The sequence below is a fragment of the Lethenteron reissneri genome, chromosome 14 (assembly GCF_015708825.2).
Source record: "Lethenteron reissneri isolate LAM-NWPU_2019-01 chromosome 14, ASM1570882v1, whole genome shotgun sequence".
In the NCBI taxonomy this organism is placed as follows: domain Eukaryota; kingdom Metazoa; phylum Chordata; class Hyperoartia; order Petromyzontiformes; family Petromyzontidae; genus Lethenteron; species Lethenteron reissneri.
Window position 1 is genome coordinate 3,543,203 of NC_083792.1, and position 18,384 is coordinate 3,561,586.

At 55.8% G+C, this 18,384-nt stretch overlaps 1 protein-coding gene across 2 annotated transcripts in view; it reads left to right on the top strand.

Annotated features, from left to right (window-relative positions):
- LOC133342263 (uncharacterized) overlaps positions 1–18,384 on the top strand; it is a 48,916-nt gene that overhangs the window by 16,983 nt on the left and 13,549 nt on the right. For both annotated transcript variants that reach the window (XM_061551309.1, XM_061551310.1), the window contains exon 7: positions 55–16,884. In XM_061551309.1, the coding sequence (XP_061407293.1) occupies positions 55–16,884 (16,830 nt within the window). The remainder of the gene's footprint in view (positions 1–54; positions 16,885–18,384) is intronic.

Consider the following 18,384-nt stretch of genomic DNA (forward strand, 5'->3'; position numbering starts at 1 on the left):
GAGTTGAACTAAAGTGCAGTTTTGTGCTGCTATTTTCCCGCTCTGTGCTCACAGCTATTTGAAGAGGAAGTTGCCTCCGGATGCAGCACGCCCGAGCCCACACTTCACGACTCTCCCGCGAAAAGCTCGCTCCGAGGAATTCCTCCCGAGAGCGGTGTCGCCCGTCCGCGGCCCCAAGGGAAGGCCAGATTCACGGGTGGCGAAGTCCTGGTCCGGCGGACGGGAGCACAGCTTGAAGGAGCGCGGCGAGAGAGAGGCAGAGGCGCCGGCCGACGGCGTGCCAAAGAGCCCGTGCGAAGCTCTGGGCAGGGCGCCACTCGTGCCGACGGTCAATCCCAAAATGAGGCCCATGAAGGGCTCGATGAAATCCAGCGAACAAAGGGCCGCGCAGCCACTTAGGGCCGGTGGTTTGGGGAAAGCCCCCGAGCCGAGCAAAGATGACCTTGCGGAGCAGAAGCCGCAAGGGAAGAAGAAGGGGGACACGCGCAAGCTGCTGCCGGGCGAGCGCAGGGGCGGCGACGGGAAGGCCTCCGCGGGGCCCTCCTTGCACAGGAAGCCTCCGTCGGGGAGAAGTGGCCGACTGGTGGGGGTGTCGCCCGCCAGGCCGCCGCGACCGTTTTCACAGAGCGTGGACAGGCTGTGGGACGGCGGGTGTCGCAGCGAGTCCCGTGGCCCGACCGCCCGCGCCGACGCCTTCGCCAAGTTAATGTCCACGGGAAACCTGGCGGAGCCGATTGCCTCGTCGCCCCGCCGTGGGGCGAAGGTCGCCGGATCGCACGTCATGGCGGCGGCGGTGTCGCTGACAGAGCTGCGCGACCTGGCGAGGAGCGAGCGGCTCATGGAGCCGGCGCGCGCGCTCACCGGCACAGCACAGCTGTGCGCGCTCAAGGCAGCCATCTCCCTGGTGGAGCTGTCGAGTCTCCGCGACACCCGTGCTTCCCAAGAAGACCTCCGCCCCGTCGAGGATTTGGTACCGAGGCCGAGGCGGTGGCAGAGCGCCGATCCGCTGGAGAGCGACGTCCGATCGTCGGTCCTTCTGGAGGACGAGGAGGCACCTGACGACGGCACGGACGACGACAACGACGATGACGAATGTGATTTCTCCGACGACAGCCTCAACTCGGTGGACTCGCTGTCCTCGGCCTACTTGAGGGTGCTAGAGGAGCGGCTGCACGAAGAGGAGAGCGCCCTGTGCGCGGCCGAGCGCCACTCGTGGTCGTGCGACAGAGGCAGCGACAGCGACGGGCCGTTGTCGCCGGATTCGCTGCGTCATTCGAGCCGGGCGGTGCTGCCGCCCCAGATGCGGGAGGGGCCGCGGGTGCGCACCTCATCCCTTCCGGACTGCTTCACGGAGATGGTCGATTTTGAAGTCCCTCGCTCGCCGTACGCCCCTCTGGCTGGGGACGGTGCCGATGGACAGCACGGAGATGTGCCCACAGAGTTTTACTGGACGCCGAAGCCGACGGAAGGACAAACGCCTCCGTCCAGCTCGCTTGGCGACCGCGAGCATAACGCCGAGGTCACTGATCGAGCGGCTCAAAGTCCCTCTTTGCTGGCTTTGGCGGCACGGCAACATCTCTATGACCATGACGACGTGGGTGTGAAGGAAGGAGAGGATGGCTCGTCATGTGCGGAATCTGAAATAGTTCGACAGCTGCTTGCAGATGCTGCGGAGTCGGAAATAATTGAGCCGTCCCCTTCAGTGCTTTACGGGCAGACTGACGGCAGCTCTCGTGAAGGTGTAGCGGCCGTAGGCTCTGAGGCCAGTCTCACTGAGCCAGCTTCAGTAGAGGACATCTCAGTTGCCGTAGATGCCATAGAAGATGCAGATGTCGACGCCGACCCACCACGTGTAACGGTTGAGGTCCATGACCACCAAAGCCCTATTGCCGAGTCATCTGAGACCATTTCGTTAGACTTACTTGAAACCAGCATGCCTCAATCAGACCCACCTAAAGGAAGTGACGCTTGTCGTTCTGCTCGAGCAGGGAATGGCGCGCTTCCAGGAGGTGGCACAGGAAGTAGTGAAAGTTCAAAAGACAGCCTGCAAGGAGATATTCCACTTGGCCTCGACGCGACGGCAGATGAGGTTGAAGCAGCAGAATGGGCACACGAAGAATCCAACGCAGGTGCCCGACGTGCCACGTCATCGCCAGGGCGTGTAGAACAAGGTGTGATTGAGAGTGACAAATCTACCAAGTGTGTTGCTTCAGGTGGTGGCGATACTGCAACAGGAGGAGTTAACGTCACTGTACAGGAAGCAGATGTTCACGAGCCTGGGCCTAGGTTGGGCGATCTGCGTTTGAATGCGGACTCTGGTGAAGCCGCCGTGCTGCCTGCAAATCAATCAAGCATACTCACAGACGACGGGGAAGGGGCATCGAATATCCCGCCGCCTTCAGATGAGACAGCACAAGGAGGTGAAGACTCAGCTGTGGCCGTGAGAGGAGAGGTGAGACCGGGCCAGAAAGAAGTTGACAGCACAGCCCTGCCAAGCGCAGACTTGGATGTTCCCCACCACAACATATCTCCCAAAGAATTGAGTGAAATTGACTCGTCTCCTGCAACTTCGCAACAAACAATTGATTTGGGGTCTGCTGAAGTGGCGTGTTTTGTACTCTCAGAAACTATAGCCGAGGCTGATAGTCCAAGACCGGAATCGGCAGTTGTTGCGGAGGTGATAGAAGAGTCAACTGCAATGGCGAAAGGTGAAGAAGAAAAAGAAGGGGAAGAGGGGACGGTGAATTATCAGCATCTGGTCTCAGAAGTGAGTCTTCCACAGCAGTGTAAGTCTGATGGAGGTGACGATGCTGGGCTGGCAGTAAAAGAAACGGATACTGCTGTTACCCACTCGGTGGCAGAAGTAGAGAAGGCTCAGCAGGAGGAGGCCGGTGAGGAAGCTCACGGAGACTTAAAGTGTTCACCTGAGTTGAGTAATCTCACAGATTCAGGAGACGTCGGCCCAGACCATCCGAGTGAATTGCGAACGTGCGTGCCTTCACCTGGAAGCAAATCTGTGTTTTGCCTGGATCCTGAGCAAAATGTTACACCTCGAGGAGACGTGACAGATGTCCAGGTGGCAGGCTCTGACCTCGGAGGTGTTTCCCCAACTCATCGCATACGATCTGTTGACAACCCTTCACAGGCCGAGAGCAATTTAAATTTTCAGGAGCCTTCTGAAAGCAGAGCACCACTCTGCACTGAAATCGAAAGTGAACTAATCAAGCTCGGCGAAGAAGCTGGAGGGTTTATAAGCAGTTCAGATGTGACCGTAGGCCAAGAGCTATCGTTGTCTGGCCAGGAATGTGTTACGAATAGTTATCAGGATGTGGCTGAGGATGTTGCCATGCAAGAAACTGGTCGAGATGATATAAACGTTCTGCCCAACAGTCCTGTGGGAATTAGTGAAGGGCAGTGTAGCATGCAGCGTGATGAGATGAGTAATACTCATTACGATGCAGAGAGAAGCATGCACGTGGAAATCGCTAACCCTGAGGTTGAGGAAGCAGTTTTGGACAATAAATCAATTGCGGTCGGCAGTGAATTTAAAGAGGTTGCCCCTCTGCGCAGTCTGCCTGAGCTCGATGAGACTTCGAATGCATCATCAGATAAAGTGGACACCACGGAAAGCAGCATTAGTGACACACAAGCTGCAGGGAGTTTTGATCTGCCAGCATTGGAAGCAGAGGATGTTCAGAACAACCGGAGATTTGCTCTTGATTTAGGTGTCCCACAATTTCAGCCAAGATCTCCTGATATTGTCTCTGCCCGCGATAACACAACACGAACCCTTGACTCCGACGTCTCAGACATTGGACACAATGTTCCCTTAGAATGGGCAATGGGTGGCTTTGAAGACCCAGCAGTAGCAGCAGTTCCATCAGAGGAAATTACTGTTGGTGGCACCATTACAACAGAGCCATCATGCGACATCACACATGAGAAGACCGCAGAGGATCTTCATGGTCTCCTACCATCAGGACTTGATTTGAGTTCCCAAGAGCATCACGAGAGCAGTGATGCTGAAGTGCAAACATCCCGTACAGCAGCACCTCAAGCAAATGAATCTGATCCTGGTGAATGCAGCCATGCCATACCTTCAGAGCTGAACGCCGATGATTATAAAGACACGGACACTTTTCTATCTTGGAAATCTCTCGTTGAAACTGCTGCAGTAGTAGTAGAGGGACCTAAAGTGACAGAGGATGGGTTCCACGATGCTGTGGGTGGCGTCTCAGGAATTATCAGTCTCGTGTGTCACGCTGCACTTTCGGAAAAGGCGATGGAAGCAGTTTCATCGGCGGCAATGATCGATAGTGATGCCATTACAGAGGAGGAATCGCACGACACCACTCCGTGCATGGGGTTCGATGCGAGCTGCCAAGGACATAAAGAAAGTTGCATTGGCGTACACACACCCGACGGTAGAGACGCACACACGCCCTTCTCTGGAGAAATTCTCAGTGAGGCCGCTGCAGTAGAGGAAGCTAAAGTGGCAAAGGGGGAGATTGACGATGCTTCGGGTGGCGTCTCAGGGATGATTCATCTGGAGGATCGAGGAACTCTTAAAGATGATCACGGCAGGCTGGCGTCAACAGAGGGTGTTACAGATGCCACAGGTGCGGGAGCACGAGATGTCGCAAATAAGCCAATGTCACTGCCACAAACTCTTTACATCTACACGTGCCGCGAGAGTGAATGCCAGCTACGTGAACCTGGCGATTCGCAAGACTCGGCTCTGAAATCTGAGACGAGGGTTGTGCATGATGAGGAGGCCCCAATCGACGCTGGTGCAACGGAACAAGAAACCAAAGCAACAGCTGAGCAAGTGATCGCGTGTGATTTGGGTATCGGTGAGGAATCGGCTATATTGCGACGAATTGAAGCCAACGGAGGTGAGCTCCCGGCGTCAGGTCCAGTAGGTGAAGTGCTTGTCCGTGCCCGTGCAGTAACGGAAGCGGACGTTGCCCACCAGACGGCGAAGAGAGAAATTAACTCGGGACAGAGGTTGGGTCTCGAATTGACGAACGCGTCATTGTCGACGGAATTCATCAGCTCATGTCACGCGGATAACTCGCAGATTGGCGAGCGTGTTTCCTTGCGAGTAGGCCGCATGTCACCTTTAGAATGCGCGACGGAAGATGGAGAGAAAATAAATGATACTGTACAAGAGAAACCATCAACTGAGTCAGCTTCAATAAAACACACTCACGAACCGGCAGATGAGGAGGGCGTATGTGACACTGGCTCAGCGGCAGTTCATTCGGAACATCACGCAGAGCACCGAAGCGATGAGGATTCTGGAAAGATGTTAATGGAAGACCCTGTTGTTGGGAGCAACATGATAGCACAAACAGATGACGATGCGCAACTTGAAACAGCGGAAGACACTGATGTCAACCAAAGTCTTGACCTTGACACAGGCAGCCCCCAACTTCAGGAAGAGCCCCTTGAACTTTGGCCGACAACTCAATCAGATGAATCTCAACTGCTTGCAGTTGCTACTTCTGAAGAAATGCCTTCTCTGTCTTTAGCAACCACGGCAGAAGCTTTAAAAGAAAATTACACTTCAAAAGAAGATGTCATGGCTACCACCATAGGTGTAGCAGAAGCAAGTGAGATATCAGACACGGAGATGGTAATAGCAAATGTAGACGTGGACACAGTAACGACACGTTCAGAACATCTCACTGCTGATCAAGATGAAGATGCTGGCACGGTTCCAACAGAGGATGACATTCCTGCTAATGGTTCATTTTCAGAATCAAACAGTATTCCTCAACATGAGGCATCCGAAGGATTTCACAACTACCAGAACCAAGATCATGAGCCAAATTCATCACCGGCAGGATGTGTATCATTTGTAGCATCTGCAACAGAAGATGAAGAGAAAATAAAAGAGGAACTACTCATTTATGCTGTCTCAGTGAAACATGCTCACAAATCAACTGACAAGGAGAAGATATTTAATACTGCTGTAAAAGCAGTATATTCAGAACAACACGCAGAACACTGTAGCGATGAGGATTCTGGGACGGTCTTAACGGAAGACCATGTTGTTGTTAGCAACGTGATGACAATAATAGACGACGCAACGCAACTTGGGACAAAAGATGACACCAATTTCAACCAAAGCATTGGCCTTGACACAGGCAACCCCCAACTTCAGATAGAGCCCTTTGGAATATGCTCGACTTCTCAATCAGATGGATCTCAACTGCTTGCAGCTGATACTTCTGAAGAAATGCCTTCTATGTCTTTAGCAGCTATGACAGAAGCTTTAAAAGAAAATTACGCTTCAAAAGAAGATGTGATGGCTACCATCGTAGGTGTAGCAGAAGCAAGTGAGACATCAGACATTGAGGTGGTAACAGCTGATGTAGACATGGGCAGCGCAACCACATGTTCAGAACATCTTACCACTGATAAAGATGAAGATACTGGGATGGTTCGGACAGAGGATGACATTCTTGCTAATGATGCACTTTCAGAATTAGACAGTATTCCTCAATGTGAGGCATCCGAAGGACTTCAGAACTACCAGAATGAAGAACAGGAGCTAATGTATTCATTATCTGCAACAGAAGATACAGAGAATATACAAGAGATTATGAAAGATGAACCACCAATTGATTATGTGGGAACAATATATTCAGAACAAAACTCTGAACACCATAGTGATGAGGGTTCTAGGACATTAACAGAAGACCATGTTGTTGGGAGCAACGTGATAACACAAACAGATGATGTCACAACAGAATACACTAATTTCAACCAACGACTTGGCCTTGACACAGGCAGCCCACAACTTCTGGAAGAGCTCCTTGGAATTTGCCCGACATCTCAATCAGATGGATCTCAACTGCTTGCAGCTGCTACTTCCGAGGAAACATATTTGCTGTCTTTAGCAGCCACGACAGAAGCTTTGAAAGAAAACGCCGCTTCAAAAGAAGACGTCACGGCTACCACCAAAGGTGTCGCAGAAGCAAGTGAGACATTAAAGATGGAGGTGGCAACAGCTGATATAGACGTGGACACAGAAACGACACATTCAGAACATCTCACCGCTGATAAAGATGAAGACATTGGGATGGTTCAGACAGAGGATGACATTCCTGATCATGGTGAACTTTCAAAATCAGACAGTATTCTTCAACGTGAGATATCTGAAGGACTTGAGAACTTCCAGAACGAAAATCGTGAGTTAATTCTTTCACCAGTAGGGCGTGTGTCATTTGTATCATTTGTAGATTCTGCAACAGAAGATGAAGAGATTATGAAAGAGGAATCAGCAACTGATTTTGTTTCAGTGAAGCACACTCATGAATCAGCAGATGAGGAGAAAACATATAATACTGCCGTGGAAGCAGTATATTCAGAACAACACGCAGAACACCATGGCAATAAGGATTCTCGAACGGTGTTCACGGAAGACCCTGTTGTTGTTAGGAGGAACGTGATAACACTAACAGACGATGCCACACAACTTGGGACAGTGGAAGACACCGACGTCAAGAAAAGCCTTGGGCTTGACACCGGCATCCCCCAACTTCAGAAAGAGCCTCTAAGAAGTTTTCTGATATCTCAATCAGATGAATCTCAATCAGATGAACCTCAATCAGATGAACCTCAACTGCTTGCAGTTGCTCCTTGTGAAAAAACGGCTTCTTTGTTGTCGCCCATGGCAGGTATAGCAGAAGCAAGTGAGACATCAGACAGTGAGGTGGCAACAGCTGATGTAGACATGGACAGCGTAACCACATGTTCAGAACATCTCACCGCTGATAAAGACACTGGGATGGTTCAGACAGAGGATGATATTTCTGTTCATGGTGCACTTTCCGAATTGGACAGTATTCCTCAACGTGAGGCATCCGAAGTTCTTCAGAACTACCAGAACCTGCATCGCGAGCTAATTTCATCACTGGCAGGGTGTGTGTCATTTGTAGCAGCTGTAACAGAAGATGAAGAGATAATAAAAGAGGAACCACCAATTGATTCTGTCTCAGTGAAACCTGCTCACGAATCAGCTGACAAGGAGAAGCTATTTAATACTGCTGTGGAAACAGCATATTCAGAACAACACACCGAACTCCGTAGCGATGAGGATTCTGGAATGGTTTTAACGGAAGACCCTGAGGCATCTGAAGGACTTCAGAACTACGAAAACAATGGTCTTCACTTCGACAACCCACAATCTCAGACCCACCCCGTTGAAACCTGCCAGCCCCGCTGCAGTGAATCGCCAGCACCAGATTTTCATTCGGCGGAAAGAGCAAAGGCTCCATCATCGGAAGGTGCAATGGAGGATGACGAAAACGCGAAGGCGATCGTTGGCATTGGCGTCGAGGTGTTTGGCGATGGCACAACATCAACCGGCGACGTGAACAATCGTGAGACAGCGCGTGGCAATCGTGGCTATGGTGTAGAGTGCGGCGGGCTACCGCCGCACTCTACAGATTCTCTTGGGTTTTCCGTGCTGCGTTCATCGGCGCGTCAAACGCGAGATGGCGACGTTGCACGCAGTCTGACTGAAGACGCCATCACTGGAAACGAAGAAGCAGAGCCGCTCGCCGGCGGCGAGGTTCGAGTCGGCTTCACCGCAGAAGCAAATGTAGCGGTAGACGGTGAGCGAGGCGCACGCCTGATACTTGTGTACGCGACCGAGTGTGAGAACGCAGAGGTTAAGGAGTGTGAGGAAATAGTGATCCAGCATGGGATGGCGACGAGAGTGATGCCCGGCCAGGAGGGTGTTTCTTCGCTCCACCACGCAGAATCTGTCACCGTCCTGCTTCAGCCCGAGAGCACTGCGGGTCATCCGCCTGCTCCTTTTGAAGGCAATACACAATCTCTTGGGCTTTCAGTAGCGCTTTCACCAGAATGCCAATCACAAGACCGCGGTGCTGTGCATGGCGCGAGCCCGGAACTTACTGCCGAAGACAATGGGGAAGCTGAGCTGCTCGCTCCTGGCATTTTCACCGCCGTCGCGAAAGAAAATGCGTCGACGGACGATGAGTCACACGCACGCTCGGCACTCATGCTCGCTGCCGAGTGTGAGAACGCGGGAGTCGAAGAGCGTGGGGAAATAGTGGTCCAGGGTGGCACTGCGATGAGAGCGACGTCCGACCCGGAGACCGCGCGACAGTCTGCAACCCGACCTCAGCCTGAGATCACAAACATTTGCTCACCTGCTCCTCCCGAAGGCAAAACACAATCCCCCGTTGAAATTACGATCCACATTGAGGCGCCTGCCTCATCACGGCGGGAAGCGGGGAGGCCAGGGAGTTCTTCAGGCTTGACCGTGAATGCACAGCTACCATTGCCTAATGAGGACAGTGGAGTCTGCGATGAGTTCGGTGTGATCGGTGTGGGGAGCACTGAGATGCAAAGTGACCAAAGTGGGCGCGTGGATCATCGAACAGACGTTGAAGTAAAGGTCGGCAAGAGCTCGCAGTCATCGAGGAAGGCTCGGTACCACCTTGCTGTCCATCACAAGCTGGAGACAACGCAGAGCCGTAAGGACAGTGGGTACACCTCGTCTGAAACGCTGCTGGAGAGCCCAGAATGTGGGCCTCACCGAGCCCTCATTGGCACCGGCGAACACAAACATGGGTCAAAGGGCGGAGGCGAGGACGAGGAATCGAGACATCTGGACCAAAAACTGTCGCTGCCCGCGGTCGGCCCGGAAGTGTTGTCGCTCGACAGCACCAAACAATCCGAGTGCAGCATCTACGTTGTCGCGGTTCCACCCGAGCCTCGTGGCGTTTATTGCGCCCACTTCGACGATCCCCGCAAAGGGACGAGCGTTGCGGCAGAGCTGCCGCACGTCGTCGTGAGGGGAGTGCTCAAAAAGGCCCCCTCCATGCACGAGCCGCAGGTGGCCTCCAGCGCAGCCGCGGGGGACTGCGTTTGGGAGCGCGGTCTGCAGACGGTGCCAGAGGAGTTCGAGCACATGGCGGACAGCATGGACGGGGATGGCGGTGGCGGCTACGAAGAAGACTATGCAGCCACCCCCCTTTTTTCCCAGTGCTCGTTCGACCTGAACGACGACTGCGGGCTTTCGTTGTCGTCCGCGAGTGACCTCCGGGGCGGACATCACGCGTTCGCCGCGGGGTACGACCTCGCAGAAGAGAGCGACCATGGACACGGGTTCGCGGCGGTGAGCGGAGACGGGGAAGACACACCGAGAGGTTCCGAATACTCGGTGGATTCCTTTCACACGGCGTCCTCGATGGCGGCGGGTGGCGACGGGGCCAGCGAACGAGAGGAGGAGGCGGGGGGGGGAAGCGATTTTCTGGACGAGAGACTCTCGCCGGCGATGACGGCCGCCTTCAAGAAAGCTTTCCATGCCATGTTCGGGATGCCGAGAATCTCGTTTGACGACGGCGCCGAGGAAGTAGACAGCGCGAGAGTCGCCGGCGATGCGGTCCTCGCGAGTAAACGGGCCAAAGGGACGGACTCCTCAGGCGACGATAAACGACTGAGGCCCGAAGAGGAAGAGGGCTCTGTTGCCGTTGTTGACACGGAGGGCAGCGCCGAGTTCTTGGACGAAGGGGTAGATACGCAGACCGTGACCGTCGGTGTAGAAACGCAGCACATTTACTCAGCAGAGAGTGAAAAACGCATTTCTTCAGAGCGAGTCGAACTTAAGCGTGATAATTCGGTGGAAGTTATTGAATATCCATACGATGGGGAAGATGACCTAGATACAACAGCCGGATCAGATTTTGGATTTTCCCATCGCGAAGCAAGGCACCCATCAGGGATGGATCTCCATGTGGAATACTGCACTGATTATTCTGAGCAAATCCACACAGAAGCAGCACAATTTCATGATGGCGTCAGTGAAGAGCATGTTGATAAATCAAGCTTCTCACTGGACCTCAGCCTGCTCCAACCTCAGGGTAGTGAAGATGAGAATGTATCAGATGGAACAGAAGATGATGCGACCTCGACATCTTCAGTGCAAGCTCTTAATTTGAGCGGCCTCAAAGACGACACTCCCCGCGTTCCCAAGCCCCACGAAGTCGCTGGTGGAGATCTTGAATGTAGCCAAAAGCAGAATTCTGCAGGAGGCGAAAACGTACATCGTGCAGATTTCACCGGCGCAGATGGCCAACGCTATGTCAGCCGTGAATCCCGTCGGCAGGAAAACGTGGCAATGATCGGCACCGCTGAAGCGCGAGGGGCCCAGCATTTACCATCGCCGGTCTCGGTGGACCAGCAGGAAGGAGTCCAGTTCTCACGACAATTCCCATGCTCCGAGGACCCCGGCGATAAAAGTCCCGATGCGGGTGGGGAAGTTACGCCAGTGGACAACTTGCCGAGCGGCGAAAATGTTGACGCGCTTCCAAAGAGCCCACCCTTGTCTCCCGAGAAGAGTGAAGATAGTTTGATAATTTGCGATGACAGTGCCGACGGTGAAACCGCGAGTTGCGGGTGTGAAGCGGTCGCAGGAGAACTCTGTTTTCTGTTTGAGAATGCCGAGGTACACGTCAGCGAAGGGCAGCAGCAGAGAACGGAAGAGCTTGTCGTTTATGTGGCCGGGGCAGATTCAGATCGTCCACCGTCCAGTGAAGCTCAATCGCGACCAGACGCAGTGCAGCTGGCAGAGATCACCGAAGTGGTCAGAAGCTTGGCCGGTGCTGTTGACGATGCAGATGGCAGCGGTAGCAGAAACGACACCGCCATTCCATCGCAAGGGCCTGCAGGAATCGAAGGCAAGGATGACGGTGGTCTCAGAGAGGGGGAAACGTCTGCTCTGGCGTTCAGCGATGAAGCTCAGGGTGGCCGTGCCCCCGATGGTGTTGCAGTGCAGGCGGATGAAGAGTTTAATGCTGCTTCCGACGGGGGTCCTGGATCGGCCTTTGTGTTTACAGATGGCGGGGTCAAGCCTGCGAGTCCACACCTTTCACCGATGGCAAAACAAGAGCAGTGTCGTACAATTAACATTTCTCCAGAGGAATCAGCCTTGGAGAGAGTGCAGGAGGCCGATGATCAATCCATCAACACAGCCCGACAGCAGCCATTGTCAGATCCCGAAGCAGAGGCTAATGCTAATGGGGAGAGGCAGCGAGAGATGTTGCCCTTCAAAGGAACTCGGGGTGTCTTGATGGAATCCATCATCACGAGCTCAGAGCGTGCGGATCAGCAATGCACCGACGTGAAGCAAGAGCTGGGGGAAGTTCTGCATGTTCATCCAAGGGACGAGAAAACAACGTTGGCGCTGAGCGACGGCCCTGCTCGGACACTGGCGGCGGAACGGAGCTCGGACGTGGCGACGATCTCCACGCAAGCGTCGTTCACGTTCACGCCGGCCACGGCTACACGATCTTGCGCTGCCGAAGATCCTGCCGAAGACGCTGTTGGTGAAGAAGAGCACCGAGGCCCCAAGGCCGAACGGCGGCTCGACATCATGGCGGACCCGCAGGACGAGGACTTCGCGTCGTCCTCAGGGGAGCTCACGCCCGCCAAGCAAGAGCAGCTGCGCCACCTACTGGAGCAGGCCATCGGGCACCACCAAGGGAGGGCCATCGACCGTGATGAAAGCCCGGCCAGGAAGGAGGAGGAAGATGACGAAGGATGCAGCTTCTCCCTTTCCCTCGCACGCCGGACGGGTGGGCGGTTGTCAAGCAACCGCAGTGTGACGATCGACTCGTCGATCGACGTCTTAAGCGACGTCGAGATGGTCCCTGATTTGGTCAGCGCGCCGGAAGACGTCGCGGCGAATGCGGGCGGTGGTGAGGGTGCGAATGCGGGCGCTTCGACAGTCGAAGTTGGGGGCCCCCGCCCTGAAGGGTGTGCGACAGGCAGAGACTCGGACAGCGAGACCACGCGGAGCTCAGCGGCGAGCCGAAGCGGTGGCCTCCTTTCCGCAGAAAGCAGCGAGAACGATGGAGGGGTGCGGGGGCCGTTGGTGGGATGCCACCGTCTTCTGGACGATGATGCTGGCGGCATGGCCTCGCCCGTCAAGCAGGCGAGGTGGCACCGCGCCTCCGAGTCGACGTCGTCCAGCGAGGAGGCCAGGGAGGAGCCGCAAGTCCACAGGAGAAGGCCGTTCTCCGGGCCTCACCACAGGCCCTCCCACGCGGAGTCGTCGCCGGTGGCACGGCCGCGCGCAGACGCAGTGCTCGCGGGCAACGCGGGCCGGGCCGGCGGCGACCGTGAAATCGCCGCGCCCATCGCTGCGGCTCACGCGCCATATGACACTGCGATGGAGCATCCGAGATTCGGCAAGAGGCATCGGGACGAGTCAAAGCCGCCTTTGGTGCTGAAACAGCGACCGAGGTCAGCCGACGCAAAGGGCAAAGGGAAATTCTTTATCAAGAGCTCCAGACCGAGATCTGCCGAGGCATCCAGGTGCTGCGTTCTACCCGACGGACACGATGAACGAGCACTGGACATCGGGCATCCTCTCGACTACCTTCTGTCGGCGTATCCCCAGGTGTCCGAGGGCTCACCCGCGGGCAGCGAACACTCGAAACGGAGGTCGTACTTGTTTTCAGAGAGTGGGGACGAGATGATCGTGACGCCAGTGTTTGAGCCGAGACTCCACTCGGTGGTGTCCAGCGCCTCGGAAGAAGAAGCAGACGGCAGGACAGAGGCTTTCTGCCAACAGGCGCAACCAAAGTTCGACACAGGGCCAAGGTCTTGTCAAACAAATGCTACGGCAGATATGAGTCTGACAAGCGAATCCTGCCTCGAGGAGATGAGCCCAGTACTTCCCAACCAAGAGTCACAGGGAGAGAACGGAAATCAGCAGCAGCAGCTTGTTGAAGGTAGTGCCACGCAGAGTCAGACAGCAGGAGATGGTCACATGACACAGAGTCAGGCGACTATACCAGTGAAAGAGCAATCGCCTGCGGAAGCAACCGGCGGCGCTAACGGCCAAACGGCTGTGGGCGGCGCGGCTTCGAGCGGCGGCGTTGATGATGCCCAGCGCTCTGCAGGCGACGATCTCGGCGAGGAATGCGGCCAGCAAGCCGTAACCTTCGTGCCGAGCGACGTCAACCCGTTCGGCCAGCGGTGGCAGAAGGAGCAGCACGGAAGGCGCAGCGCCGGTCGCAGGCGCGCGTTGTTCGGCAGCTCCTCGGAGGTCACCGCGGCAGGCTGGGACCTCGGTGAGGGAGCCGTGCAACGCTACCGCAGTTCCAGTGTGGACAACGACCTTAACGGCGCAGGCCTGCCCTTTGATTCCCACCTGAGCTCGTACGCCATGAACCGGGGTGAGCCGTCGAGCAGTTCGGCGGGCAGCACGAGCTCCGGCTCAGGGGAGGTTTCCCGGGAACTGCTGAAAACCTTCGGGAGCGGTGACGAGGGGAGCTCGTATGGCGCCTCTTCGCGGCTTTGCAGCCACGACGAGTTGCCCGACGATCGTGGCCGCCGCAAGCACAAGTCTCGCTACGGGTTCTACGACCTCACCGCACCATCACGGCATGGCGTGTTGTCGACCGACGTGGTGACGCCGGCAGCGGACGCCGAGACCTCGGACTTCGTCGTCACGGTGGAGAGGTGCACGCAGACGAGGATCGCCGGTGCTGGCGTCACCGACGTCGGACCAGGAGGAGGTCGGGAGAGCGGGCCGTCACCTGCCGAACTCCTGGGCCGCCATCAGTGGAGAAGCCTTCACAATTTATCTCTCCACCTGTCACAGCTTCTGATCAACACCACTCAACTTCTGGGCAACATTGGCCTTCAGTCACCCCTGTTCAGCCCGTCCGAGTTAGTGGTGAATTCTGCTGACGCCTCGTCTCTCCGTCGCCCACCCAGAGCGAGCGACGTTGGTGCGACAACTCACGAGGATGTCAGTACACAGACGGACAAGTGCACTTCGCTTGGCAGTCATGGAGACAGTGGTGGTGGTGGTGGTAGCGGCAGCAGCAGCATGTATGTGGGGGACCGACAGCTGATGCTCGCCGAGACGTCTCAGAACCAAACCTTCAGTGTCGTCATCAAGGTGACGGGATCGGACGCGGCAGCAGAGCCCCGTGACCCCACGACCTTCAGCGTGCGAGGCCGGGACTGGGTGAGCCGCCCACGAACGCCCGCGAGGGGAGAGGCGGAAAACGTGCAGGCGCCCGACCCCCGCGCGTGGACGCATGCGGACGCCATCGCAACCAAAGTCCTCGTCGACCGCGCCACGTCGCCCATCTTGGTGGTCAGCACAAACCAGCGGGGCTGCCCGGTTTCTCGAGAGCGGCAGGGACCAGGGAACCCCGGGGAGACCGACGGCTCCGCGGCCGCGCCCGCAGCGGATCCACGCCGGCAGCGGAGGCAGAGCGAGCCCGACGTGTCGCTGACCGAGCGTGTTTCGTCAGGCCGAAAGCCGAGGCAGTCTTTATCGCGCAGTAAATCTGCTTCGCCCAACAACGAGACAGAATGGGATGCCTTGAGCCAAGACGTCGACGGCAGGCCTGCCCGTGGCACGGGCCACGTTTGTCAGCCGGACGCATTTGGTCTGGAGCAGGAGGAGTCGCAGGTGACGAGGACGGAAATCGGAGCAGAAGACGGCGGCTTCGAAGCGCGGCTTGAATTTCCTGCAGCGGGTGACGGACGCTCTTCGGCTGCTGCTGCCGTCGACGGAGGGCCGGGTCGAACGCGTCGTCACAGCGGGGCACCACCGCTCGCCGTCCCACCGCGGCCGCCAGACGAGGAGGCGGAGAGGATGGCTGAAAGCGTTCTTTCCACGGGGTCTTGCGACACCGACGAGCTCCTCAACGCTCGGCCAATCGGCGCCTCTCCACCGCAGGAGCACGAGGCCACAGACGCCGTGGAAGGGGGCGGCGCGAGCAGAGCCGAATCATTCAGCCCGTTACCGTCAGATCTGCCACAGCACGACAAGTTCCACGGTTGGTCGGGCATCCAGGCGAGCCTGCTAGCAGGGCCGGCACAGTCGCCGGATGATGATGATGCGAATCCCATGATTGCGGAAGTGTACCGTGCTGAAAATGTTGAAGAAGAGGCTCTGGGAAAGCCCGTTCCCCACGAGACTTCGTTGCATCTCAGCGAGCTTTCGTTGGCAACAAAGGTCACAGTCGGGTCAGCTTTAGGTGCCAACGCTGATGCGACAATTCGTGTTGATTCAGGCGAGCCACGTTGGGTGATCTGGACACCAGTTCCTCGGCACTCTGGCGGCGAAGACAAGCGTGCGCAGTCGAATTTTAAACTGGAAGGTGATTCTGCAAACCCTGTCATTTTAACTTGTCACAAACAAGAGACACGCTCCTCCGATTCACCAAGTCCCATTCAGAGGGTGCCTCTGTCAGCCGGTGAAGAACCACGGCTCGTGAACACAGAGCTCACGTGGTCGAGAACTGGCAGTGACGACGCAGGATCAAGTCCAGGATTCGAAATCTCACAGCCCCCGTCCTACAAATCTACCGACAAATCCGTCCAGAAGTTAAACGTGCCCGACGACAATCCGTCCAGTCAGCCAACCGCAGGGAACATTGACGCTGTGCTTGAACGCGATGCGACACACCAGACGACATTGAGCACCGACCAACGCAACCACCATCAGCAGCAGCAGCACCACCAAGACAACCAATCGGCAACAGCGGAGAGGACGGAAGGCAGGGCCAAAGGGCTGGCGACACGGGGGGCGGACGTGGCCTGCGGGAAGCCGGCGGGCGGCGACGGGGGTGACGATGAGATGGTGGCGCGAGCCATGGAGCTGGAGGAACTGAGGCGCGAGCGGAAGATGGTGCTGGCCACGCTGCTCTCGGCGGGGGGCGGCAGCCGTCGGCCGCTCAGCGTCGAGCTGGCCGAGGCGAAACTCAACTACGGCCTGGGCGAGACGGACGCCATGCTGCGCGCGCTGGACGACGGTTCCCCCTCCGAGCGGGCGACGCGGCCCCCAACGGCGTCGGAGGAGCTCCTGCGCAGGCACGCCGCCCGAGTGTCTGTTAACTATCTCGCCCGGTGTGCAGGAGGATATGGGTTCAATCCCAACCCCTGACGCCTGCTGTATATTTGGAGTTTGCCTGTTCTCCCCGCGGTCCGCTTTTTCCCTCCACAATTAGAAACAGCATCACGCATTTGGCTTTTGCTGATATTCATTCCCACGGGATGATAAGCCACTTTCGTTGAGCTATGATTTGTGGCCAGGGCGATTTTGAATAAGAGTGGTATTAGCTCAGTGGGCCTCACCTGGTTAAAATAAAAATAGTTGAGTTTTATAGTTTAGCTTTTGCCCGTGATGTTTTACGCTTTCCAGCCAAGGTAAAATGTGTTGCAGTATTTGCGAGGAATAGTTCCGGAGATGCTCGTGAATTGCAAATTTCGCGGATAATGTTTCTAAAGCTTCGAGAAGTTCTTTCTCTGTATCTATCTCATCTCTTCATCTCATTACTTTATCTCTCATCCCTTTCTTTCTCTGCCTCTCTCTCTCTCGATGCAGTCGTGTAGAATTCCAGATGCAATTCGCGGATAGCCGAAATAGCGGATTGCAAGTTTGTAAATAAGGTGGGAATACTGTAATGCGTTACCTCTGCCAGCCTGACGACTGCATGTTTGTCTATCTGTCTGTAACAAGTGGGCATGGTGACTTTCAGGATGGCGTAATGTGAACGACATTTTTGTATAAAGTCTTGTTGCTATCTAGGACTAACTCTATAGAAAACTGAGCAAGTTCATCAAAGCGCTGCCTCAAACCTGGAGGCATAACCTCGTACCAAATGGACCCTTGGTGTCCCGTCTCTGCCGGCTGAGGCGGCAAAGCCCTCTCAGACTGGGCCGCTATCCGAGCGCCGTGGTCTCATTGTGGCCTATAGGCATTACTGGCTCGGGAGGTGGCTTAGAGATTGCGGTATAGCAATGGATCTATCCGTCGGAGTTATGACTATTATTGCCTCGTGTGCGTGGGTTTTCTCCAGGTGCTCTGGATATCTCGCAAAAGCCAAATACGCATTCATGGAAATGGCCACACATGCCAATGTAGAGCAAAAGTCTCGGGACCGACCGTGGGTTTTATGGGCAAATCAATAATATTATATTACATGCATTTACTCTTAATAATACAGTTTACCTCGACTGCGGAAACGGGGCAACGAGATTAGCTCATGCGCATGATCTGGGTGGATCGTTATTGACTGTCAAGAAACGTAAACTTGCCCGGGCAGGACCCATCGCTGGAGGAGTCGATGGCCGATGGGGGCGAGACTCATGTCACGGAATGGAATGGTCAGCCAGAGGAGGGGAACGCGGAGATGTAGTGGCAAGATCGGCCCGTGCGCCGGAGCGAGACGGACGTGCGGCATCGTGGCAGCCTGACGGATGGCGACATCTCAGTTGGGGAGGTCTTCGTCCAACAGCCGACCCTTCGGTGGCTGCTGCCACCGCCGCTGCTGCTGGTGATGACGACGATGACGACGACGATTAACGTAG